Raw genomic sequence first — 24,114 nt, forward strand, 5'->3', positions numbered from 1 at the left:
GATAAGGAATGTATCACGTTTCCAGTCAGAGTAGCAGCTATCATTCCAGAACTCATTCCGGTGGAATACCAGGAGTTTGCTGATGTTTTCTCCAAAGGCAATGCGGACATTCTGCCTCCCCATCGGCCTTATGATTGTGCTATTGAGTTAATTCCTGGTGCCGCATTGCCAAAGGGAAGATTATATGCATTATCCGGGCCAGAAACTGCGGCTATGAATGATTATGTAAAGGAGAGCCTTGAGAAAGGATTTATTAGACCATCAAAATCTCCTTTAAGTGCAGGTTTCTTCTTTGTGGAGAAAAAGGATGGCTCGCTTAGACCTTGCATTGATTTTAGAGCCCTGAATAAGATCTCAGTTAAAAACACCTATCCTTTGCCGTTGATTTCTGTACTCTTTGATCAGTTACGTTCTGCTGTGATTTTTTCTAAAATTGACCTTAGAGGAGCGTACAACCTCATCCGAATTAAATCTGGAGATGAGTGGAAAACGGCCTTCAGTACTCAGTCGGGTCACTACGAATACCTGGTGATGCCGTTCGGCCTGTCCAATGCTCCGGCAGTTTTTCAAGACCTCATTAACGATGTGCTCCGTGACTTCCTAGGGAAATTCGTGGTCGTTTACTTAGACGACATTCTGATTTTTTCTGAATCAATGGAACAACATGTTACCCAGGTGCGTCTGGTTCTTCAAAAGTTACGTGAGAATCATTTATATGCCAAGCTGGAGAAGTGTGAGTTTCATGTCACGGAAGTATCTTTTTTAGGGTACATAATTTCCCCTCAGGGATTTTCCATGGAACCAAAGAAACTCCAGGCCATCCTTAGTTGGGCACAACCCACCAATTTAAAAGCAATTCAGTGCTTTTTAGGGTTTGCGAATTATTATAGGAGGTTCATTCATTCTTTTTCTGACCTGGTTGCTCCCATTGTAGCTCTGACAAAGAAAGGAGCGGATCCTACCAACTGGTCGCGTGAAGCTGAGTTGTCCTTCCGGGCCTTGAAACAAGCCTTTGTCTCGGCTCCAGTCCTCAGACATCCTAATCCGGAATTGCCCTTTGTGGTGGAGGTTGATGCCTCGGAGGTTGGAGTGGGGGCTATCCTTTCTCAAAAGGATCCGGAGTCTCTGGAGTTACATCCTTGTGCCTTTATGTCCAGGAAATTCTCCTCCGCTGAATCCAACTATGACGTTGGTAATCGGGAGTTACTGGCGGTAAAGTGGGCTTTCGAGGAGTGGAGGCATTGGCTGGAGGGAGCAAAACATACTGTTTCGGTATTGACTGACCATAAGAACCTGCAATACATTGAATCGGCTAAGCGGCTTAATGCCCGGCAGGCACGTTGGGCATTATTTTTTACGCGTTTCAAATTTATAATCACTTTCAGGCCTGGTTTCAAGAATACTAAGGCTGATGTGCCCTGTCACGTAGCTTTCTTCCGGTTCACAATAACAATCCTGTTACCCCCATACTTCCATCTTCGGTCATCTGGGCGGGCCTCACACAAGATTTATTTACCCAGTTAAAACAGCTTCAACACCAAGCTCCTAGAATTACTCCTGCTGGTCGTCTTTATGTCCCTGGGTTTTTGAGAGCTACTGTTTTAACGGAATTCCATGATAACAAAGTTTCAGGGCATCCAGGAGTCTCTAAGACATTGGAGTTAGTCTCTCGCTCAGTATGGTGGCCTGGTCTTTCTAAAGACGTCAAGGAATTTGTTTATTCATGTCAGGTTTGTGCACAGCATAAGGTTCCCCGTTCCTTGCCCATCGGGCAACTTATGCCCTTAAATGTTCCTCTCAGGCCGTGGTCTCATATTTCCATGGATTTTGTGGTTGACCTTCCCCTTTCAGCCGGATTCCGAGTCATATGTGTGGTAGTGGACCGTTTTAGTAAAATGGCTCATTTTATTGCTCTTCCCCGATTGCCTTCTGCCCAAGGGTTGGCAGTTTTGTTTCTCCGCCATGTATTCAGGCTTCATGGGTTGCCTACTGATATTGTTTCTGATCTGGGTCCACAATTCATCGCACAATTCTGGAAATGTTTTTGTGCCTCATTGAAGATGAAATTGTCGTTAACATCTGGTTACCACCCACAATCCAACGGGCAAACCGAACGAGTTAACCAATCATTGAAACAATGGAGGTCATTCCGAGTTGTTCGCTCGCAAGGCGATTTTAGCAGAGTTGCTCACGCTAAGCCGCTGCCTACTGGGAGTGAATCTTAGCATCTTAAAATTGCGAACGAAGTAATCGCAATATTGCGATTACAAACCTCGTAGCAGTTTCTGAGTAGCTTCAGACTTACTCGGCATCTGCGATCAGTTCACTGCTTGTCGTTCCTGGTTTGACATCACAAACACACCCAGCGTTCGCCCAGACACTCCTCCGTTTCTCCGGCCACTCCTGCGTTTTTTCCGGAAACGGTAGCGTTTTTTCCCACACGCCCATAAAACGGCCTGTTTCCGCCCAGTAACACCCATTTCCTGTCAATCACATTACGATCGCCAGAACGATGAAAAAGCCGTGAGTAAAATTACTAAGTGCATAGCAAATTTACTTGGCGCAGTCGCAGTGCGAACATTGCGCATGCGCATTAAGCGGAAAATCGCTGCGATGCGAAGATTTTTACCGAGCAAACAACTCGGAATGAGGGCCAATATTTGCGCTTGTATTCAGCCAAACTCCAGAATGATTGATCCGAGTTTCTTCCGTTGGCTGAATTTGCTTACAATAATTCTTGTCATTCCTCCACTAAAGAGTCTCCATTCTTTTCAGTTTTTGGTTTTCACCCCAGAGCTAATTCTTTTTTTCATCATTCCTCAGTCTCCTCGCTAACCTTAACCTCCCATCTCAGAGCCATTTGGAAAAAGGTGCACCTTGCTCTCAGAAAAGCGGCCTTTCGAGAGAAGAAATTTTCTGACAGGCTCCGACGTCCTTGCACTTTTAAGGTGGGAGATAGGGTGTGGTTGTCGACTCGCAACATCAGGCTTCGACAATTCTCGGCTAGACTGGGACCCAAATTTATTGGGCCATTTCTTATTATTAAAAGAGTCAACCCAGTTGCCTTTCGGTTACGTTTACCAAGATCTCTCAGGATTGGAAATACGTTTCATTGTTCCCTGTTGAAACAATACGTTTCTTCCAGTAGATTTCCTCGGAAGATCTCTCAGGGTAGATCTCCAGTGGATGTACAGGGACAACAGGAATTCTTGGTAGAGAAGGTTCTCGATTCCAAATTGTCCCGGGGTCGGCTGTATTTTCTAGTTCACTGGAAAGGCTATGGTCCGGAGGAAAGGTCTTGGGTCCTGGATAAGGATCTTCATGCCCCGAGGCTCAAGAGGTCATTTTTTCGGGAATTTCCTCAGAAACCTGGCTTTAGGAGTTCCTTGACCCCTCCTCAAGGGGGGGTACTGTTAGGCGCCGGGGTCCGCTTGTCTGCGCGGCCCGGCGCCTAGCAACTAGAGACGCCGTGCGCGTACAGCCGCCGGCTCCCTAGCAACGCTAGACGCCGGGCGCGCTGAGCCGCACGGACCCTAGCAACGGGGACGCCACTGGCGGACCGCGTTCCCCGTTGCTAGGCTTTAGGAAATTAAGATATTCACCTGCTCTCTGGCCGTGCAGCAAGGCAGCTGCACGGCATTTATTCTAATCAGCCTTTAGCAGCTGATTGGAGGACTCCTTGTTAAATACACTCCCAGGGCTTCTCACAGACGCCGGTAATAGCTTCCTGCATGCTGCCTTCGTTTGCTGAGAGTCTGTTTCCAGTCCTGCTGTATCCGGTCATTCCAGTCCTCAGAAGTCCGGTATTCGGGAGTTGTCATCTCATCCCAAGAGGTCGTTTGGTTCCCTGGAGTCCTGACTGATCACCGTTTTATATCCAGTGGTGTTCGTGAGTTGCGGCTCTGCCGTGTGTTGCGGCTCAGCCGCTTTACCTTTTATATTTTGTGTTTGGAGCATTTGCAGAGGGTTCCGCTTCCACAAGTCCTCTCTGGTACTCGGCGGTGCCGGGTAGGAGAATTGGACAAGTGGATATTTTGGTTGTCCTTTTCCCTGGCGGTTTCTCCGCACATATTATAGTTTTGAGTTTGCTTAGCCCCTGGCCTGGTTGTTTAGTTAGAGGGCCTCTTGTTATCACCCTGTCTCGGGTTTCCCTTTGTCTCTCATTAAGACCGGGGGGCATCGAAGTTGGGCAGACATAACCCGCCCTTCAAACGCGGCTGCCAAGGGCTCAAGAAACCATAGTCTCGCAGGGGATTTCTGACAACACGGGTGAGACAACAGAGTTAGGGCGCCAGGGGCTATTTTCCTGTCCTACTCCCTTCCCCAGCATTCCATTCCAGTGCTCCGGTCCTTGCCATAAGATCTCCTCTGACCAGAGTGCTGGAATCATAACATTTCCCAGGCAGGAGAGGACTCGTCAGACTTGCCAGTGACATGGCCTGCAGGACTATTGGCTTTCCTGGGTAAGGAGGAAATTGACACTGAAGGAGTTGGTGGTGTGGTTTGCAGGTGCTTGGTTACAAGAGGAAGGGATTTACTGGTCAGTGGACTGCTTCCGCTGTCGCCCAAAGTTTTTGAACTTGTCACTGACTTATGATGAATGCGCTGCAGGTGACGTATAAGGGAGGATGTTCCGAGGTGGTTAACGTCCTTACCCCTACTTATTACAGCTTGACAAAGGCAACACACGGCTTGACACCTGTTGTCCGCATTTGTGTTGAAATAATTCCACACCGAAGAGCTGATTTTTTTTTTGTATTTTGACCAGGCATGTCAATGGCCATATTCCTCCCACGGACAACAGGCGTCTCCCCGGGTGCCTGACTTAAACAAACCACCTCACCATCAGAATCCTCCTTGTCAATTTCCTCCCCAGCGCCAGCAACACCCATATCCTCATCCTGGTGTACTACAACACTGACATCTTCAATTTGACTATCAGGAACTGGACTGCGGGTGCTCCTTCCAGCACTTGCAGGGGGCGTGCAAATGGTGGAAGGCGCAAGCTCTTCCCGTCCAGTGTTGGGAAGGTCAGGCATCGCAACCGACACAATTGGACTCTCCTTGGGGATTTGTGATTTCGAAGAACGCACAGTTCTTTGCTGTGCTTTTGCCAGCTTGTCTTTTCTTTTTTCTAGCGAGAGGATGAGTGCTTCCATCCTCATGTGAAGCTGAACCACTAGCCATGAACATAGGCCAGGGCCTCAGCCGTTCCTTGCCACTCCGTGTCGTAAATGGCATATTGGCAAGTTTACGCTTCTCCTCAGACGCTTTTAATTTTGATTTTTGGGTCATTTTACTGATCTTTTGTGTTTTGGATTTTACATGCTCTGTACTATGACATTGGGCATCGGCCTTGGCAGACTACATTGATGGCATTTCATCGTCTCGGCCATGACTAGTGGCAGCAGCTTCAGCACGAGGTGGAAGTGGATCTTGATCTTTCCCTATTTTTTTAACCTCCACATTTTTGTTCTCCATATTTTAATGCGCACAACTAAAAGACACCACAGGTATACAATGTAGATGGATGGATACTAGTATAGTTATGGACGACGAGTGACGACACAGAGGTAGGTACAGCAGTGGCCTACCGTACTGCTATATACAGTATAATGGACCTGGTGGACACTGTCAGCAGACTGCGTTTATACTTTGTATACCTGTGGTGTCTTTTTTTTTTTCTTTATACTATGTAGATGGATGGATACTTAGTATACTTATGGACGACGAGTGACGACACAGAGGTAGGTACAGCAGTGGCCTACCGTACTGCTATATACAGTATAATGGACCTGGTGGACACTGTCAGCAGACTGCGTTTATAGTATAAAGAAAAAAAGACACCACAGGTATACAATGTAGATGGATGGATACTTAGTATACTTATGGACGATGAGTGACGACACAGAGGTAGGTACAGCAGTGGCCTACCGTACTGCTATATACAGTATAATGGACCTGGTGGACACTGTCAGCAGACTGCGTTTATAGTATAAAGAAAAAAAGACACCACAGGTATACAATGTAGATGGATGGATACTTAGTATACTTATGGACGATGAGTGACGACACAGAGGTAGGTACAGCAGTGGCCTACCATACTGCTATATACAGTATAATGGACCTGGTGGACACTGTCAGCAGACTGCGTTTATACTATAGTATAAAAAAAAAGACACCACAGGTATACAATGTAGATGGATGGATACTAGTATACTTATGGACGACGAGTGACGACACAGAGGTAGGTACAGCAGTGGCCTACCGTACTGCTATATACAGTATAATGGACCTGGTGGACACTGTCAGCAGACTGCGTTTATACTTTATAGTATAAAAAAAAAGACACCACAGGAGTGTTTTTCAGGCAGACAAACGTATACTGGTGGTCACTGTCAGCAAAACTGTGCACTGTACTCCTGCTATAGCTGCTCCCCAGTCCCCACAATTAAGCAGTGTGAGCAGTGAGCACTCAGCACAGATATATCATGCAGCACTGCACACTGAGCACAGATATGGTATGGAGCATTTTTTTCAGGCAGAGAACGGATAAAAAACTGGTGGTCACTATTAGCAAAACTCTGCACTGTACTCCTCCTAACAGCTGCTCCCCAATCCTCCCCACAATAAGCTAAGCAATCAGATCAACTGTGTACTGTGTAGTTTATAACTAGTATATAAACGGAGAGGACGCCAGCCACGTCCTCTCCCTATCAATCTCAATGCACGTGTGGAAAATGGCGGCGACGCGCGGCTGCTTATATAGAATCCGAATCTCGCGAGAATCCGACAGCGGGATGATGACGTTCGGGCGTGTTCGGTTTAGCCGAGCAAGGCGGGAGGATCCGAGTCTGCTCGGAACCGTGTAAAAAAGGTAAAGCTCGGGTGGGTTCGGTTTTTCGGAAACCGAACCCGCTCATCACTAATTTTAATCAATTCCTCCGTGGAGACATTTACCAGCAATTGCCTCCAGAAAGTACATAGGGACCTGTGATGGTGGATTCCAGTGGGGACGAATTAATACTCTGTGAGGAGGGGGATGTACACAGTAAAAGGGGTGAGGAATCGGACGATGAGGAGGAGGTGGACATCTTGCCTCTGTAGAGCCAGTTTGTGCAAGGAGAGATTGTTTGGTTGGTTTGGGCCCACACCAAAAAAGAAGCAATCATTTCAGCCACAGTCGTGTGGCAGACCCTGTTGCTGAAATGATGGGTTTGTTAAAGTGTGCATGTCCTGTTTATACAACATAAGGGTGGATGGGAGAGCCCAAGGTCAATTCCATCTTGCACCTCTTCTTCTTTTTATTTTTTTTTTATTTATCTTTGCATCATGTGCTGTTTGGGGCCAATTTTTTTTAAGTGCCATCTTGTCTGACACTGCAGTGCCACTCCTAGATGGGCCAGGTGTTTGTGCCGCCCACTTGGGTCGCTTAGCTTAGTCATCCAGCGACCTCGGTGCAAATTTTAGGACTAAAAATAATATTGTGAGGTGTTCAGAATAGACCTGAAATAAGTGGAAATTATGGTTATTGAGGTTAATAATACTATGGGATCAAAATGACCCCCAAATTCTATGATTTAAGCTGTTTTTGAGGGGGTTTTGTAAAAAAAACACCCGAATCCAAAACACACCCGAATCCGACAAATTTTCAGGGAGGTTTTGCCAAAACGCGTCCGAATCCAAAACACGGCCACGGAACCGAATCCAAAACCCAGAAAATTTCCGGTGCACATAACATATATATATATATATATATATATATATATATATATATATATATATATATATATAAAATATAAAAAAAAATTTTTTTGCTGATAACTTTTTTTTTATTGGACAAAAGTTAAATCCCAGTTCCCACACATACATAGTGATCTAAACTTGCTGTCAAAGCAGTAATTCAGCTTTGCTGCTGCCAGCCAGCATCATTGGGAAGCTGAGGTATCACTACGTTGTTCCACGGAATTTTTTTGTAATACCCGCTGCTTGTTAAATAGACCTCTACTTGTGGGTTATATACATGTGACAATGTGGGTAATCTTACCCAGTAGCAGATCTTGCTACGGGCAAGCAGGACTTTTGCCCGGGGTGCCGTTGCCCCGAGGGCACTGCCACCATCGCAAGATCTGCTACTTGTGCCGTGCAATGCACGATGACGTAGTCGCGCACGGCATTGTGGGAGCGGCCATAGATGCAAGAGGTCATAATTGACCTCTAGTGTCTATGAGGTGCTATGGGAGAGACGTCATGACGTTTCTCCCATAGATCCGAGGAGCGGCGCCGGTGGCCGGAGACGGAGGGCAGCAGCGGTCGGGAAGCAGGAGCGGGGATGGTGAATTATTTATTTATTTTTATTTTTGTAAGTGGCACATCTACACAGGGGGCACAGTACTGAGGGCACAGCTGCAGGGGCCATAACTGACCATGCCCATTCCCCATGAAGCCACGCCCCTGTTTTTTCTGCGCACCAAAGGCGCGCACTAACCCTGTTTTGCCTATCGGGGGGGAGCGGCAAAGGAAACTTTTGCCCTGGGCGCCACAGGGTCTAGAACCGGCCCTGATCTTACCAAAACCTGAAAACAAACATCTACTTGCACTACGCACGGTAATGCAAGGATGGTGGATGGTCAGAGTGGCAAATGTGTAAGGGTACAATATGTTACTCACTCTGACCCCCATAAATTGTTCCCTTAGTATGGTCCAAGAGAGGAGGTAGCACAAAGCCTTGTTGCAGGAATAAAGTGCAGTTACTTCTGTGGTGCATAGACTTTGCAGTGCCAGGAGATATAGAGACAGGGCAAGCAGAGAGCAGCTGCAGACGGGAAAGATTCTCTTTATGGCCAGAACTGGAGTAACTTTGTGAGGACCAAGAGCTTTCCAGCTGGAAGAAAAAACATGGGTTTAGAGACAAAGAAGATATAAAGAAGTCAGGTAATATAATTACATTACTGTGACAGAGGTACATGAGGGACTTAATAAGGTCAAATTAATAATCTGAGATGATCCTCTTAGTTTCTTAGATCCTCATTAATCTACAGCTTGCTACCCGCTGATTGACGCATTTGTTATTTTAAATAAAAAGAAGTATAAATACACATAACAACAAGTGATAATGAGCTGTAGCCCCAAAATATGTTATACTATCCGATAATATCAAAATAAAATATTTTCATTCCACAAAATGCTTTGGTTTTACCATCCTCTTTTCTGTAGCATGCTATTACTGGCCCCATTACATACAATACAATTGAGATGTAGTTATAATACTGGCCGTCGGGATCCTGGTGTTCAGGAGCCCGACGCTGGAATCCCGACAGCCGTCATATTGGCGGCGGTCGGAATGCCAACTTCCCCCTCGTAATTCCCACTCGGTTGGTGGGTCCACGCCACCAACCGAGTGGGAATAGAACCTAAGCTCGCCACCAGGCCCAAAGCGTGGTGAGCGCAACGAGCCCACGAGGGACTACAGTAGCTGCCTTGCTGCCGGTATACCGGCAGGCAGGATGCCACTGCCGGTATATGGACAGAAGGCATCCCGGCAGCTGGTATATCATACCCATTCCATACACTTCTGTTTGTGAATTCAGTAGCATCTATGATCTAATCATTAGGTTTAGAATTAAAATTAAAATAAAATCCAACAAGAATGAAATAGAAGAAAAGTTATGGTAAAAAATAGAAAGCTTTCAGCCATGTTCGTTCAATTGAAAAAAATATGCAGAGGGAAAAAATAACGTGCACCCCTTGCATGGTCTAGCCGCAAGCAAATGTTGCACTCAGGCAGAATTTGCACCTACTGTAACTCTAAATCAGCCTTACTGTGAGCACCACTGGGGAGGGAATATTCTCATTCCTTTACTCAAGGGTTGTGGTACATGCATACCCAGGGAAGATGTACTGTGCATCATCACTGACGTTTACCTGGTACTCTGCTCACCACATCCCCACAACACAATACGACACAGAACAGGGGCTAGGGCGGATGTAACACTGCAAAGCCAGGCCAGGAACACTGGATCCCATCCATCCTGCACTGTAAAATGTGCAATGTGGGTGGCACAACCCCACAGGAGGGCAGAAGTAATGACTGTAAGTAGGAAACGTCCAATGCTGCGCCACAGGATGGGACTGTGTTCTGAAATGGGAAAAACACACCATCTATGAGATACACTGCATACAGCTTGTTAGATACAGTACATATTAGATAAAATATGTTAAAATGATGCTCACTCTGATGCTTACTATGAACATTGACGGGCTGCTCTGTACAAGATGCTAGTTACAGAAAATAACCCAAATTACAACTGTTCCTGTGAACTCAATATTATCTTCAGAGCTGAAATGTGACATAAGCAAAAGGAATGAAAAGCAACATTAGCAGTAATCCACTTATACTCTATTTTAGTAATTACGTCTTTGCCTTGATGTCTTGCATAGACAATAAAGCTGTGTAATACTTAGCAGAATAGGAGATCATGTGATAGACTGCAGGCAGGAGACAATGTGACACTGCTAAAAAAAAAAAAATAGAGCAATCTGCAGAGAGAAATACTATTTTAGAGTCCAGAGAACATTAAAAAAATCTGAGGCAAGCACATGCACACATACTGTACACAGATCGGGATATGGGGCCTAATTCAGACCTCACCGTAAATGTGCTAAATTGTGCACATCTATGATCAGTCACACAGACATGTGGGGGGACACCCAGCACAGGGCTAGTCCGCCCCACGTGTCAGGCCCGAACCCCCATCTCACAGCTGCGATGCTTTTGTACTTGAAGAGTAGCTCCCTACCAGCGCAGCTCCTGTGCGCTGGCAGGGAGCTACTTGTCGCTGTGAGGGCCAAACGCCACCGGCCCCTGCCCAGTGACCACCTCTGCCTCGGCGCATGTGATCAGGTCTGAATTAGGCCCATGGTCAGGATCCCGGCGGTCGGGTTCCCGGTAGTCAGAATCCCAATGCCGGAATCCTGACACTAATCAAAATGAGGACACTGGCATCTTCAATAGGGTCACCATCCCGTCGCTGGAATCCTGACAGCTGAGATCCCATATGACCACCTTCTGGGGTGCAGGACATGTAAGCCACAGGGAGGGGGTTAGGTTTAGGCTGCGGGGGAAAGGTTAGGCTGCACCCCAGGGGAGTGTGTGTGTGTGTTACGGGGGAGGTCAGGTTTAGGCACCCCCCAGGGAGGGTTAGGATTAGTAGGGTTAGGCTGGGGGAGGCTTAGATTTAGGCTGCGGGGAGGGAGAGTTAGGTTTAGGCACCATCGGGGAGGGTTAGGGTTAAGCTGTGGGGAGGGTTACATTAAGGATGCCGGGGGGGGGGTTAGGGATTCAGATCTACGGTATGCTGTGGACGGTATTCTGACCACCGGCATCCCAACTGCCAGCAAATCAATCCCAACTCCACAGATCAGTATGCATAAACACAATGGTAGTCAGCAGCAACCACCATGTATGTAGAGTTTTGCTAGAGCTAATTTTGTAGTCTTCTGAGGGACTTGTGCATCATTTTTAAATACATACTATATGATAGCCATGATCTTAAGCATGACAACATGTAAATGGTCTCCTTCAATAAACATACAAAATTGTCTACAATCAGTAGAATGGAGAGGTCAGTAGCGGTTACTAGCTATGTATACAAATGTATTATGCCTGGGTCAGTAGCTGTTACTTGCTATGTATATACCCTCCTGGTGGTATGCAGTAAGAATGGCCATCAGTGTTATTACCATCGATGGTGATATGGCAAGTGGCCATCGATGGTTGCAAAATATGCAATGTATGACCAACAATGTTTCTGCAACCGATGGTCATCCCTGTTCTTTGACTGACTGGCCCATGGGTGTCAGGGGCGGAGCTATGCTCTGTGTCCCAAGCGCCTTGCAAAACATAAAATTAGTCATGCTGTCTCATCGATGGAGGGAAACCATCTGTTTTTTTCCCCATTGATAGCAAAAGCATTTCACATCGGCCATAAACCGTAGATGATTATGTATCATCGATGGTCATCTGTAGTATGCAGATATAAAGAACAATTGGCAGATGTTTGAGTCTTGTATGTACATGCCTCTCAACCGTCCTAATTTCATTCGGATAGTCCTGCTTTTTAGGCACTGTCCCACTCATGGGCCGCAGTGTCCCACAGGTGGTTGGGGGACACTCTGGCACCATTACTCTGCATAGCAGAATAGCGGTGAATGGATAACGCATGCATGTGCACAGTATCCACTTAGAGCTGGAGGGAGACTGAGGGCAGCCCAGGAGCTACAGTAAAAACAGGGGAATGACATGCAGTCACACCATAAAAACATTACCACAAGGGGCATAGCCCAGCGGGCACGAGGCCATGCCCCCGTTTCACATGCATGCCTTTAGGGTGCTTAGTGAAATCAAAATGTTGGGAGGTACAGTATGTATTTAGAACATGGTCATGAAATGTGCAAACTTGGAAGTATTCCCTTAAAGAACAAGGGCATGAACTGTTTCGTACACAGTAATTGCTACGCCTGTTTTTGACGTATCATTATGATGAGATATGTGTACGGTACTATTAAACAGCTTAAATTCACCACAACTGACCTATGAATCATCATAAATATCCAAGGACTTACCTTGAACTTGTACTACTCTACGCGGACATTTCATCAAAACCAACGGATTGCATTTATACTAATAAAACGATATACACTGATCACCTTCATACCTGTTTTATTTACAAACAGACACCATTGGTGCCTTGGTGCCTTCTCCCCACAATTATTCATTCCTTCCCCACACCTATCTATTTCCATCTCTTCATACCCTCCCAAGAGTGCGCTGACCTTAACCTTCACCAAGAAGCAGGAAATAAACTGGAGGAAACACGGGAGAGTGAAGAAGCGTTTTATGCTGTTTTATTACACAGAAGAGAGTTTAAAATGCCATGATTGCTGCACTGATCAAAGCACTCCCCACCCTCTCCTTTATTGTGTAAAAACTTCATATGTGTGGGCCAGAAAAGTCCATTTAAAATGACAACCACTGTTTTCTATGAGTGAAACGGGTTCAGTGTGAAAGGTACCAAAACGGTAATGAAACGGTAATATACCGGTTACAACATGCAATGTGAAAGGGGTTAACTGCTCAGACCCGTTTTAAGAAACGTTTTAAAAGCAGGGTTTGCGATGTGAAAGCAGCATGAGTAAACAAAATTGGCAAAATAGACATACAGGGATTGATTCTGAGTTGCATGCTGCTGCCACTGCTTTAGCATCAATTGCTGTAGTCGCACCTGCAACTACAGTATATGCTAATGATAGTATCAGCCATCCCCAGAAGCAGAACTACCATTAGTGAAGACTGTGTATTGCATCGGGGCCCCTGAGGAAAGGGACCCACTGCTGCCCAGACCAACAATGAGTCACCCCCACCCCCCCCTCAGACAATTTTGAGCAATGTCAGATGAACGGCCTAGTACAGAGAGCAGGGTAGCTGAGGGAAGCAGGGCTGACCTTGTGTGTGTTGGCCTGATAGAGGAGTCCAGCCACCTATCAGTGCTGATGATCACAACTATATACTGCCTCTTATTAACTGACAGCTGTACATTATTTCTGATTCACTGCTGTCTGTGAATTAGGCTGTAATTGCACTGTCAGAGTCTGCCTGACTGAGTGCCTAATTGAGGAAAGCACACTGAGGAAGTCACAGACAGAGTAGAGGCCACTGTGTTCCTGCCCCACTAAGGTAGATGCCCTCTGTTCTCCGCACCACAAAGGACGTTGTGCTTGTACCTCTGTCACTCACTGTCTCTTCTTTTCACCCTCTGCCTCCCCTTCTTTTCCGATTTCACCCTCTGTCTCTCTGTGAACCTCTGTCTCCCCCGGCTTTATGCTGTAGCCCTCTGCCACTCCCTGTCACCCACTCCTGTGTGGCATATTGTGAACTTGGGTTGGGGTGGAGGAGGGGGACACAAATTATATTTTTGCACCTGGGCCCACCACTCACAATTTCCATCACTTGCCCTTCTCCTGGTGTACAAGCATGCGACTGTGCAAGGAGTGAGACACCCACATCAGTTGCACCACTGAAACTTGTACCAGACCCATGCTAGGGGCAGTAGCTCCATCAGAGTATGGTCACCAATGTCAGCATTTAAGAGTTCTTCACACATGTGCAGTAGAAAAGAAATCACTCAACTTTGTGAACATTGGTGTTGCATGCAACTCAGAATCTGGCCCATAGTGATATCCTACCATGAGTCTCCAGAACAATGCCACTGTTTGGGTTTTGTGAGGCAATGCTACAGTATGTCTACTGTACATAAGGGAACCTGTGGAGCTTTGGTAATTTAGGAAGGATCTTCATGTAATCTACCTGAAATGGCATTTTGTGACTTTTAATTTACATCACACTTAGCTTAGGGCCTTCAATATAACTGGACACATATTCAACAACTAACCTTTATGTTAACTTACTGTTTAGCATGATGAAACATCCATACTGAGGTACAGTACAGTAATGGTGATATCATTAGAGGCGAATAATAGGAACAAAATTAGAATGCCTTGTATGAGCACATTACATCTTAGTACTACTTGTTTTTTACGTTATTGAACCCAGCTCATATCAGAGGTACACGCAGGGGGGGGGGTTCCGAGTACCTGGCACTGGAGGCATTTCTGTATCTGGCACATGGGGGGATATCTGGCACTGGGGCATCTCTGTATCTGGCACTGGGGGTATATCTGGCACTGTAGGGGCATTTCTGTATATAGCACTGGGGGCATATCTGGCACTGTGGGGACATGTGTATCTGGCACAGGGGGCATTTCTGTATCTGGCACTTGGGGCATATCTGGCAACGGGCATATGTGTATCTGGCACTGGGGGCATATCTGGCACTGTGATGGCATTTCTGTATCTGGCACTGGTGGGCAATGTATATCTGACACAGTGGGGCAATGTGTATCTGGCACTGTGGGGCAAAGTGTATCTGGCACTATTAGGGTCATATGTGTATCTGCCCCCCCATATGTGTATCACGCCCCCATTTTCATTGACCACGCCCCATGTGTAATTTGGCCACGCCCATTTTTGGCGAGCGCGCCTTAGGCGCACGCATACAGTACCTGTAAGACATTTTTTCTACTTGCACCACTGCTTACAAGTCCGCAGCAGTACAATGGGAGAGCGTGGCACACCGCTAGAGTTAAAGCAGGAGCCCTGGTTTAATCACACTGTCAGGATGCAGACTGCTGATTGGGCAGCGGCAGCCTGGGTAGAAGAGAGCCTTGTGGGACGGAGAGGAGGTGTGTGGAGACAGGAGGTGCTGGGATGCTGGCTGCATGCAGAGCAGAGCAGGAGCTGAAGGCAAGTGTCAGCCGCTGGAAACTGGGCGGTATTAGCAGCCCTGCAGAAGTGCAAGCAGTGGGGTGCTGCTGGACATCCAAGTGCCGGGAGAGCGTGTGTTGAGATGCCGCAGTTGGAGACTGGACACCACCAGGCTTGAGAAGAGTCGCGGACGCCGCGGCCATCTTGTGACTCTGAGGAACCATTAAGGGCTGGCCCAGCAAATGAAACCTCCGCTTAAAAGGGTCTGAGTGAGTACGAGTGGCTAAGTAACCAAAGTCTCGGGCAAGTTTGATACCCAGTTTAAGAAACCATTATCCCAGCTGTGCAGTTACAGGGCGCGGATGGAATAGCGCCACTTTCCATAAGATAAACACTGCAACGCAACATTCCACAAGCTGAACACTACAAAGAGGTTATTAAAGCAACCCTCTTCCCCTCCCACATTGAGACTGTGAGAATATTTAAAATTGAGTTGTATTACAAGTGCAATGCAGACATTCATTTTGAAAGACTGAGTTTGTGGCAAGTTTTAGTAAAGCCCTGTAAACAGGAAAGAGACAGTTTGCTCCACTGAAAAGACCCTCATTGTTAAGTGAGTTGAATCTGTCAAGAGACACTACCATTCCTTTGCTAGCTAAATCCTTTTTGAATAAAGCTGTGAACATTTATCCCCGTTACCACCCAGGATTTCACCATCTGTGTGCCAATACCCCATTGACACATTGTGGCACTGCAGAAGTATACTAGAGCACCTTTGTTTATTGCCGGTGAATGTTGTCATACCTTAGCTAAGGAAAGGTAGAAAAAAGGAGATTTATGGTAGACTTACCATGGTTAAATCTCTTTCTGCGAGTTACACTGGGTTCCATAGGGAATACATTGGGGTGTAGAGATGGCTCTTGATCCAGAGGCACCAACAGACTAAAGCTTTAGACTGTCCCAGAATGCATTGCGGGGCCTCCTCTACAACTCCGCCTCCAGGCACTGTGAGAAGGCAGAAGCAGGTAAAAGAGAAGGCAGATGTTAGTCACATAGAACCACGTTCCTGTACCTCGCAGAAAGAGATTTAACCATGGTAAGCAGTGTCGGACTGGCCCACAGGGGTACAGGGGAAACCACCGGTGGGCCCCACTGCCTGGGGGCCCCACCCGCTCCTCTAGTGATCAGATTTGGCACTTGAATTACACATTATGCATGTGTTACATTATACTGCACAGGACTATGGTGTACTTTCTTTGGTGATATTAATCTGGTACATCATCATGCATGCACTAGCGGTATTTGCTATATATATATGTATCAAGGGGCCCAGAACCTGCACTACTGGTTAGCCAAGCCTCTAAGTATGGGCCCCTATCACTGCATTTCCCCGGTGGGCCCTCCATGCCCCAGTCCGACACTGATGGTAAGTCTACCATAAATCTCCTTTTCTGCAGCGGGGTACACTGTGTTCCACAGGGAATACATCGGGGATGTCCTAAAGCAGTTCCGCAAAGGAGGAGACGCGCCTTAGCGGGTATGAGAACCCGGCGTCCAAAGGAAGCATCGTGGGAGGCGGAAGTATCAGAGGCATAGAACCCAATGAATGTGTACAATGAGTACCACATAGCCGTCTTGCACAAATGTTCTCCAGACGCGCCATGGCGGGCCGCCCAAGAGGGTCCAACAGACCGAGTAGAATGGGCTTTAATAGCAGCATGAGCTGGAGGGCCAGCCTGTTCATAAGCTTGTGAAATCACCATTCCAATCCATCTGGCCATGGTATGCTTAGTTGCAGGCCAGGTACATTTTGGGCAGTACGGATGGTGTAATGGTTAGCATTACTGCCTCACAGCACTGGGTCATGGGTTCGATTCCCACCATGGCCCTTACTGTGTGAAGTTTGTATATTCTTCCCGTACTTGCGTGGGTTTCCTACGGGTACTCCGGTTTCCTCCCACAATCCAAAAATATACTGGTAGGTTAATTGGCTCCCAACAAAATTAACACTAGCGTGAATGTGTCTGTGTACATGTGGTAGGGAATATAGAATGTAAGCTCCACTGGGGCAGGGACTGATGTGAATGGGCAAATATTCTCTGTACAGCGCTGCGGAATATGTGTGCGCTATATAAATAACTGGTAATAAATAAATAAATAATACATTTGTGAAAACCAAAAACTACAAAAAGGGAATCTGACCTCCTAATAGAGGCAGTTCTTTCCACGTATATACGGAGAGCCTGTACCACATTCAAAGATCGCTCTTTGAGGAACAAACCAGAAGAGATGAAGGCCGGAACTACAATCTCTCAGTTAAGGTGAAAAAGATAACCACGGCTAGTTCAAAGAACTGCCTGGTCATGGTGAAATTTCAGAAAGAGTGAACGAAAGGACAAAGCGCCTAGGTCTGACACAGAGGCAAAAGCCACAGGACCTTGACCGTGAGCGATTTAAGGTCCACTGACGTAAGAGGTTCAAATTGAGAACCTTGCAAGGCACTCGGAACAACAGACCGATCCCATGGAGCCACAGGAGGGACATAGGGAGGCTGACACCCTGAGTGAAAGTATGAATGTCAGGAATAGACACAATTTTTCTATGAAATCAAACCGACAAGGCAGAGATATGTACCTTGAGGGAGGCCAGACGAAGGTCTAAGTCCAGGCCTTGTTGTAAAAAAAGCCAGAAATCTGGAAGTACTGAATTTGTAAGCATCGTAATTCTTAGCAGCATACCAGGTAAAGTAAGAATTCTAGACCCTATAATAAATCCGTGCAGATGCCGGTTTGCAGGCCTTCAGCATAGTTTGGATAACTGCCTCGGTGAATACTTTGGCCCTCAGGAGTAAAGCTTCAAGAGCCACGCCATCAAAGCCAGTCTGGCCAGGTCTGGACAGACACAAGGGCCCTGAACGAGGAGGTCTGGGCAATGAGGAAGTAGAAGAGGACGCTTTATCGATAGACCCTGCAGGTCTGAGAATCAATGTCGTCTGGGCCATGCTGGAGCGATTAGAAGTAGTATTCCTCCTTCTTGTTTGAACTTCCGTAGTACTCTGGGCAGGAGTGACACTGGAGGGAACACGTAGGGCAGCCGAAAGTTCCATGGAATTGCCATAGCGTCCACAAACGCTGCTTGAGGATCCCTGGTTCTTGATCCAAAGACCAGAACTTTGTGTAGTGTCGAGATGCCATCAGGTCTACATCTGGAAAGCCCCACTTGTTCACTAGGAGTTGAAAGACTTCTGATGAAGACTCCACTCTCCGGCCTGCACGTCCTGACTACTGAGAAAATCACCTTCCCAGTTGAGGACTACCGGAATAAACACTGCCAATATTCCGCCCAATGAAGGATTTTTGACAGTTCCATCAATGCCATGTGGCTTCGAGTGCCGCCTTGATGGTTTATGTATGCCACTGTTGTGGCGTTGTCTGACCGTACTTGAACAGGCCTGTTCCGTATCAGACGCAGGACGAGAGACAAAGCATTGAACACTGCCCGCAATTCCAGAATGTTTATCGGGAGGAGTGATTCCTCCATAGTCCACCAACCCTGGAAAGAGTGTTGCTCCAACACCGCACCCCAACCCCTCAGACTGGCGTCTGTAGTCAGTTGGACCCGGTTGGGGATACAGAAGCAACGGCCCCTACTCAACTGCTGGTCCTGTAGCCACCAGGACAGGGACAGGCGAACCTCCGGAGTCAAGGAGATCATGTGAGACCTGACCCGATGAGGCAGGTCATCCCACTTGGAAAGGATTAACTTCTGTAGAGGGCAGGAATGGAATTGAGCGTACTCTACCATGTCGAAAGCCAACACCATGAGACCTAGTACTTGCATCGCCGAGTGTACCGACACTCTTGGGCGAGAGAGGCAGTATCTGATCCTGTCCTGAAGTTTCAGGACCTCCTCTGGAGACAGAAACAGCAGTTGACTGTGTATGTCCGGTAGTGCCCCCAGGTGCACCATGCTCCAAGCAGGGACCAGCGAGGACTTCTTCCAGTTGATGAGCCACCCGTGGGCTTGTAGGTAGTGTACTGTCAGTTGTAGATGACAGAGGAGGACATCATGGGAGTTTGCCAGAATCAGCAAATCATTCAGATATGGCAGGATCCTGACTCCCTGGCGACAGAGATGAGCCGTCATCACGGCCATAACCTGGGTGAAGATCCGAAGGGCTGTGGCCAGTCCAAACGGCAGAGCCTGGAATTGATGGTGAAGGTTCCAATATCGAACCACAGATATTGCTGATCCGATATGGCAATAGGCATATGTAGGTAAGCATCTTGTATATCCAGGGATACCATATAGTCTCTGGGTCCATGGCCAGTACATTTGAGCGCAGTGTTTCCATACGGAACTTGGACACTTTCACAAACTTGTTCAGTGAAAGATCCATCAGGTTTCGAGAATAGAAATAGGGTCGAGTAGTATCCTCTGCCTCTCTGGGACAGAGGTACCGGCACTACCACTCCTGTATCCAGGAGGAAACGCAAAACCATCAGTAGAGCTCGTGCCTTTAAAGGATCGGAATAGATAACCGATGTGCAGAACTGGCGAGGGGGACGTCTTTGGAAAGAGATTGCTTATCCGTGAGAGATAACTTCTCGCATCCATGCATCTGAAGTGGTCATTAACCAGACCTGGATGAATCGTAGAAGTCGGCCCCCCACCCTGGGATCCCCCTCGGGGAGGCCTGTCCCGTAATGCAGCAGACTTGTCATGAGAAGCAGGCTGACGAGCAGCCCAGGAATGTTAGGCCTTGGGCTTAGTGGTGTTGGGAGCACGAGACAATCTCTGATATGCCTGACCTTCGCTTTCCCTTAAGGCCGAAAGCAGGGAAAAGTGGTACCTTTTGCCTTCTGTGCAGAAGGAGTAGCATTTGGGAGAAGGGCAGTCATATTAGCCGCCGATTTAGACCCAATTTTTAATTAGGTCTTCCCCAAATAAGATGTCCCCAGTAAAAGGGGAATACCTCTAAGGACTTTTGGAGTCCAGGTCCACCATCCGTGACCTCAACCACAGAATACGGCGAGCCAGGACAGATGTATTCGACATCTTGGCAGGCAACAAACCCGCCTCAGGGGACACCTCCTGGTGTAGAAAAGGTGGCAGTGGTATTGTAAGACTGGGAATGTCTGGCATTGTCAGATATATCTTCACGCAACTCTTCCTCTGATGCCTGATCCAGTCATCAATCTATTTTGCAGCCCCAGGAGGACGCAATCGTGGTCTATGTACAACATTTTTATTATCAGTGTTCTTAGTGCTAAGAGTGTGCATCTGCACAGGGCCGGTTCAAGGGCGCTCTGCGCCCCGGGCAGGAAAGGGGGCGTGCCCTAATACAGGGGGCGTGGTCAGTTACGCCCCCTGTACATTGCTAGCGCCGCTTGAATGCTGAGCGGTGCGTGATGACGTCATCGCGCACCGCACAGCAAAAGGTCCTCTCCACGAAGGGAAACTAGACGCTATGCGTCTAGTTCCCTTCGTGGAGAGGACCTTTGCTGTGCGGTGCGCGATGACGTCATCGTGCACCGCTCAGCAAAGTTACTCTCCACGAAGGAAAACTAGACGCATAGCGTCTAGTTCCCTTCACAGAAGGCGGACGGGGACGGCAGCGGGCAGCGGGCAGCGGAGGCGGACGGGGGACACAGCGGGCAGTAGTGGCGGATCTTGCCACGGTGCGGCGCCCTCCGGATGGCGCCAGCGCCCTCCGGAAGGCGGCGCCCCGGGCAAAAGTCCTGCTTGCCCGTGGCAAGATCCGCTACTGCATCTGCATCTCTCTTCCTCCAGCATAGTATTAGAAGCCTCAGCATGATAGCACCTCTTGATATCTTTAGTAATAGGGTGTGCAGTCCAGGCCCCCCTTTTTTCCTCTATATTTGTGTATATATTGTACACTGGAAGGCAAGGCTTCCTTCCTCTGGTATTGGCACTCCTCCCATTTACCCTCAGGTGTTTTAATTAGCTGGGTTCCTGCATTTCAGATCACACATTGAAAGGGCACTATTTAGAGGTAAGTCCTGTATAAATTTATAGAATGTGATAATATTAGGGATGTTAGGGACCCATGTGATGAAGTCACCTGGCCGCGGTACATGGGCCCGCATATTTGCGCAAATGTGTGCTAAGAACTTCAATTATACTCCATGTTAATTGTGAGGGTTTATTTAAATTATTTTTATTATCAGTGTTCTTAGTGCTAAGAGTGTGCATCTGCATCTCTCTTCCTCCAGCATAGTATTAGAAGCCTCAGCATGATAGCACCTCTTGAAATCTTTAGTATTAGGGTGTGCAGTCCAGGCCCCCCTTTTTTCCTCTATATTTGTGTATATATTGTACACTGGAAGGCAAGGCTTCTTTCCTTTGGTATTGGCACTCCTCCCATTTACCCTCAGGTGTTTTAATTAGCTAGGTTCCTGCATTTCAGATCACACATTGAAAGGGCCTATTTAGAGGTAAGTCCTGTATAAATTTATTTAATGTGATAGTATTAGGAATGTTAGGGACCCATGTGAGGAAGTCACCTGGCCGCGGTACATGGGCCCGCATATTTCCGCAAATGTGTGCTAAGAACTTCAATTATACTCCATGTTAATTGTGAGGGTTTATTTAAATTATTTTTATTATCAGTGTTCTTAGTGCTAAGAGTGTGCATCTGCATCTCTCTTCCTCCAGCATAGTATTAGAAGCCTCAGCATGATAGCACCTCTTGAAATCTTTACTATTAGGGTGTGCAGTCCAGGCCCCTCTTTTTTCCTCTATATTTGTGTATATATTGTACACTGGAAGGCAAGGCTTCCTTCCTCTGGATTGGCACTCCTCCCATTCACCCTCAGGTGTTTTAATTAGCTGGGTTCCTGCATTTCAGATCACACATTGATAAGGCCCTATTTAGAGGTAAGTCCTGTATAAATTTATAGAATCTCCTATATATTTGCCCTGTGACTGTGCCTGGCCCTCTAACGCTGGGTGGAGTCACAGTGGTGGGCGGAGTTAGCAGCTCCTCCCCTGTCCCAGCACACCACTAGCAGGACGGAGCTGCAGACACATAATCCGCCCACCAACATACGCGCACGCAGGGGGGTTTCCGAGTACCTAGAAACCCCCCCTGGTCTCCGATCCATCGGCACTCCCGTCCGATTTTTTTAAATGAGGAGAAGCTTATGCAGCAGCTCCCTCCTCTTTACACTGTCCGAGTGACAGTGTGAACCTGGCTGCTGCCGCTGCTGGCTGCCTGTAGGGGCAGCTGCAGCGGAAGCGCGCAGCTCCTCTCAGGCAGTTCAAGGGGCCATGAGACAGAGCTACGTGAGGCAGTGTCTGCTGTTTTCGGCTCCCACTGTAGTGTAAGGTGAGGAGGGGGTTCTGTTCAATGTTAGTGGATGTGTGTATTGCTATGTAAAATGTATAGTGGCCCTCATTCCGAGTTGTTCGCTCGGTATTTTTCATCGCATCGCAGTGAAAATCCGCTTAGTACGCATGCGCAATGTTCGCACTGCGACTGCGCCAAGTAACTTTACTATGAAGAAAGTATTTTTACTCACGGCTTTTTCTTCGCTCCGGCGATCGTAATGTGATTGACAGGAAATGGGTGTTACTGGGCGGATACACGGCGTTTCAGGGGCGTGTGGCTGAAAACGCTACCGTTTCCGGAAAAAACGCAGGAGTGGCCGGGGAAACGGTGGGAGTGCCTGGGCGAACGCTGGGTGTGTTTGTGACGTCAACCAGGAACGACAAGCACTGAAATGATCGCACAGGCAGAGTAAGTCTGGAGCTACTCTGAAACTGCTAACTCGTTTGTAATCGCAATATTGCGCGTACGTCGGTCGCAATTTTAAGAAGCTAAGATTCACTCCCAGTAGGCGGCGGCTTAGCGTGTGTAACTCTGCTACATTCGCCTTGCGAGCGAACAACTCGGAATGAGGGCCAGTGTGTGTGTATTAATGTATGTATGCTAAGTACATGTATAGTGTGTGTGTGTAACTATGTATGTTTGCTGTGTGCATATATAGTGTGTGTATGTATATATGCTGTATGCATGTGCATACCCTCCAACATTTTACACAGAAAAATCGGTACAAATCCGAAAAAGGGGCGTGGCCGCGTGTAAAGGGGGCGTGGCCACGCCCCTTTTCCTATACTTTCAATGGAAGTTTGGAGAGGCAAAAATCGGTACAGACCATGAAAAAAAGGTACTGTACCTATTAAAAAGGTACAGTTGGAGGGTATGCATGTGTACTGTGTGTGCATGTATACTGTGTGTATGTACAGTATGCTGTGTGCATGTATAGTGTGTAACTATGTATGCTGTGTGTGTGTGTATGTATATATGCTGTATGCATGTGTACTGTGTGTATGTATACTGTGCGTGTGTGGCTGTGTGCATGTATACTATGTTTGTATGTTTGCATGCATGTATACTGTTAGTATGTATAGTGTGTGTGTGTGTGTGTGTGTGTGTGTGTGTGTGTGTGTGTGTGTATGATGTGTGCATGTAAACTGTGTGTGTACACATGTATGCTGTGTACAGTATGTGTGTATGTCTATGTACAGATGTTCTGTGTGTGTGTGTGTGTGTGTGTGTATATATGTATGTGTGTGTGTGTATGTACGTATGTATGTGTGTGTGTGTGTGTATATATATATATATATATATATATATATATATATTTCTCTATCGTCCTTGTGGATGCTGGGGTTCCTGAAAGGACCATGGGGAATAGCGGCTCCGCAGGAGACAGGGCACAAAAAGTAAAGCTTTCCGATCAGGTGGTGTGCACTGGCTCCTCCCC

The 24,114-nt window shown here is 47.2% G+C and overlaps 1 protein-coding gene across 1 annotated transcript in view; it reads right to left on the minus strand.

The window, feature by feature from the left end:
- The window catches only part of LOC134968710 (solute carrier family 35 member F3-like), a 152,932-nt gene that overhangs the window by 112,668 nt on the left and 16,150 nt on the right, over window positions 1–24,114 (minus strand). The window contains exons 2-3 of the mRNA XM_063944215.1: window positions 9,925–10,138; window positions 8,671–8,884 (exon numbers count right to left, since the gene is read on the minus strand). Of these exons, the coding sequence (XP_063800285.1) occupies window positions 8,671–8,884; window positions 9,925–10,138 (428 nt within the window). The remainder of the gene's footprint in view (window positions 1–8,670; window positions 8,885–9,924; window positions 10,139–24,114) is intronic.

This window comes from Pseudophryne corroboree, chromosome 11 (genome assembly GCF_028390025.1).
Source record: "Pseudophryne corroboree isolate aPseCor3 chromosome 11, aPseCor3.hap2, whole genome shotgun sequence".
NCBI lineage: Eukaryota > Metazoa > Chordata > Amphibia > Anura > Myobatrachidae > Pseudophryne > Pseudophryne corroboree.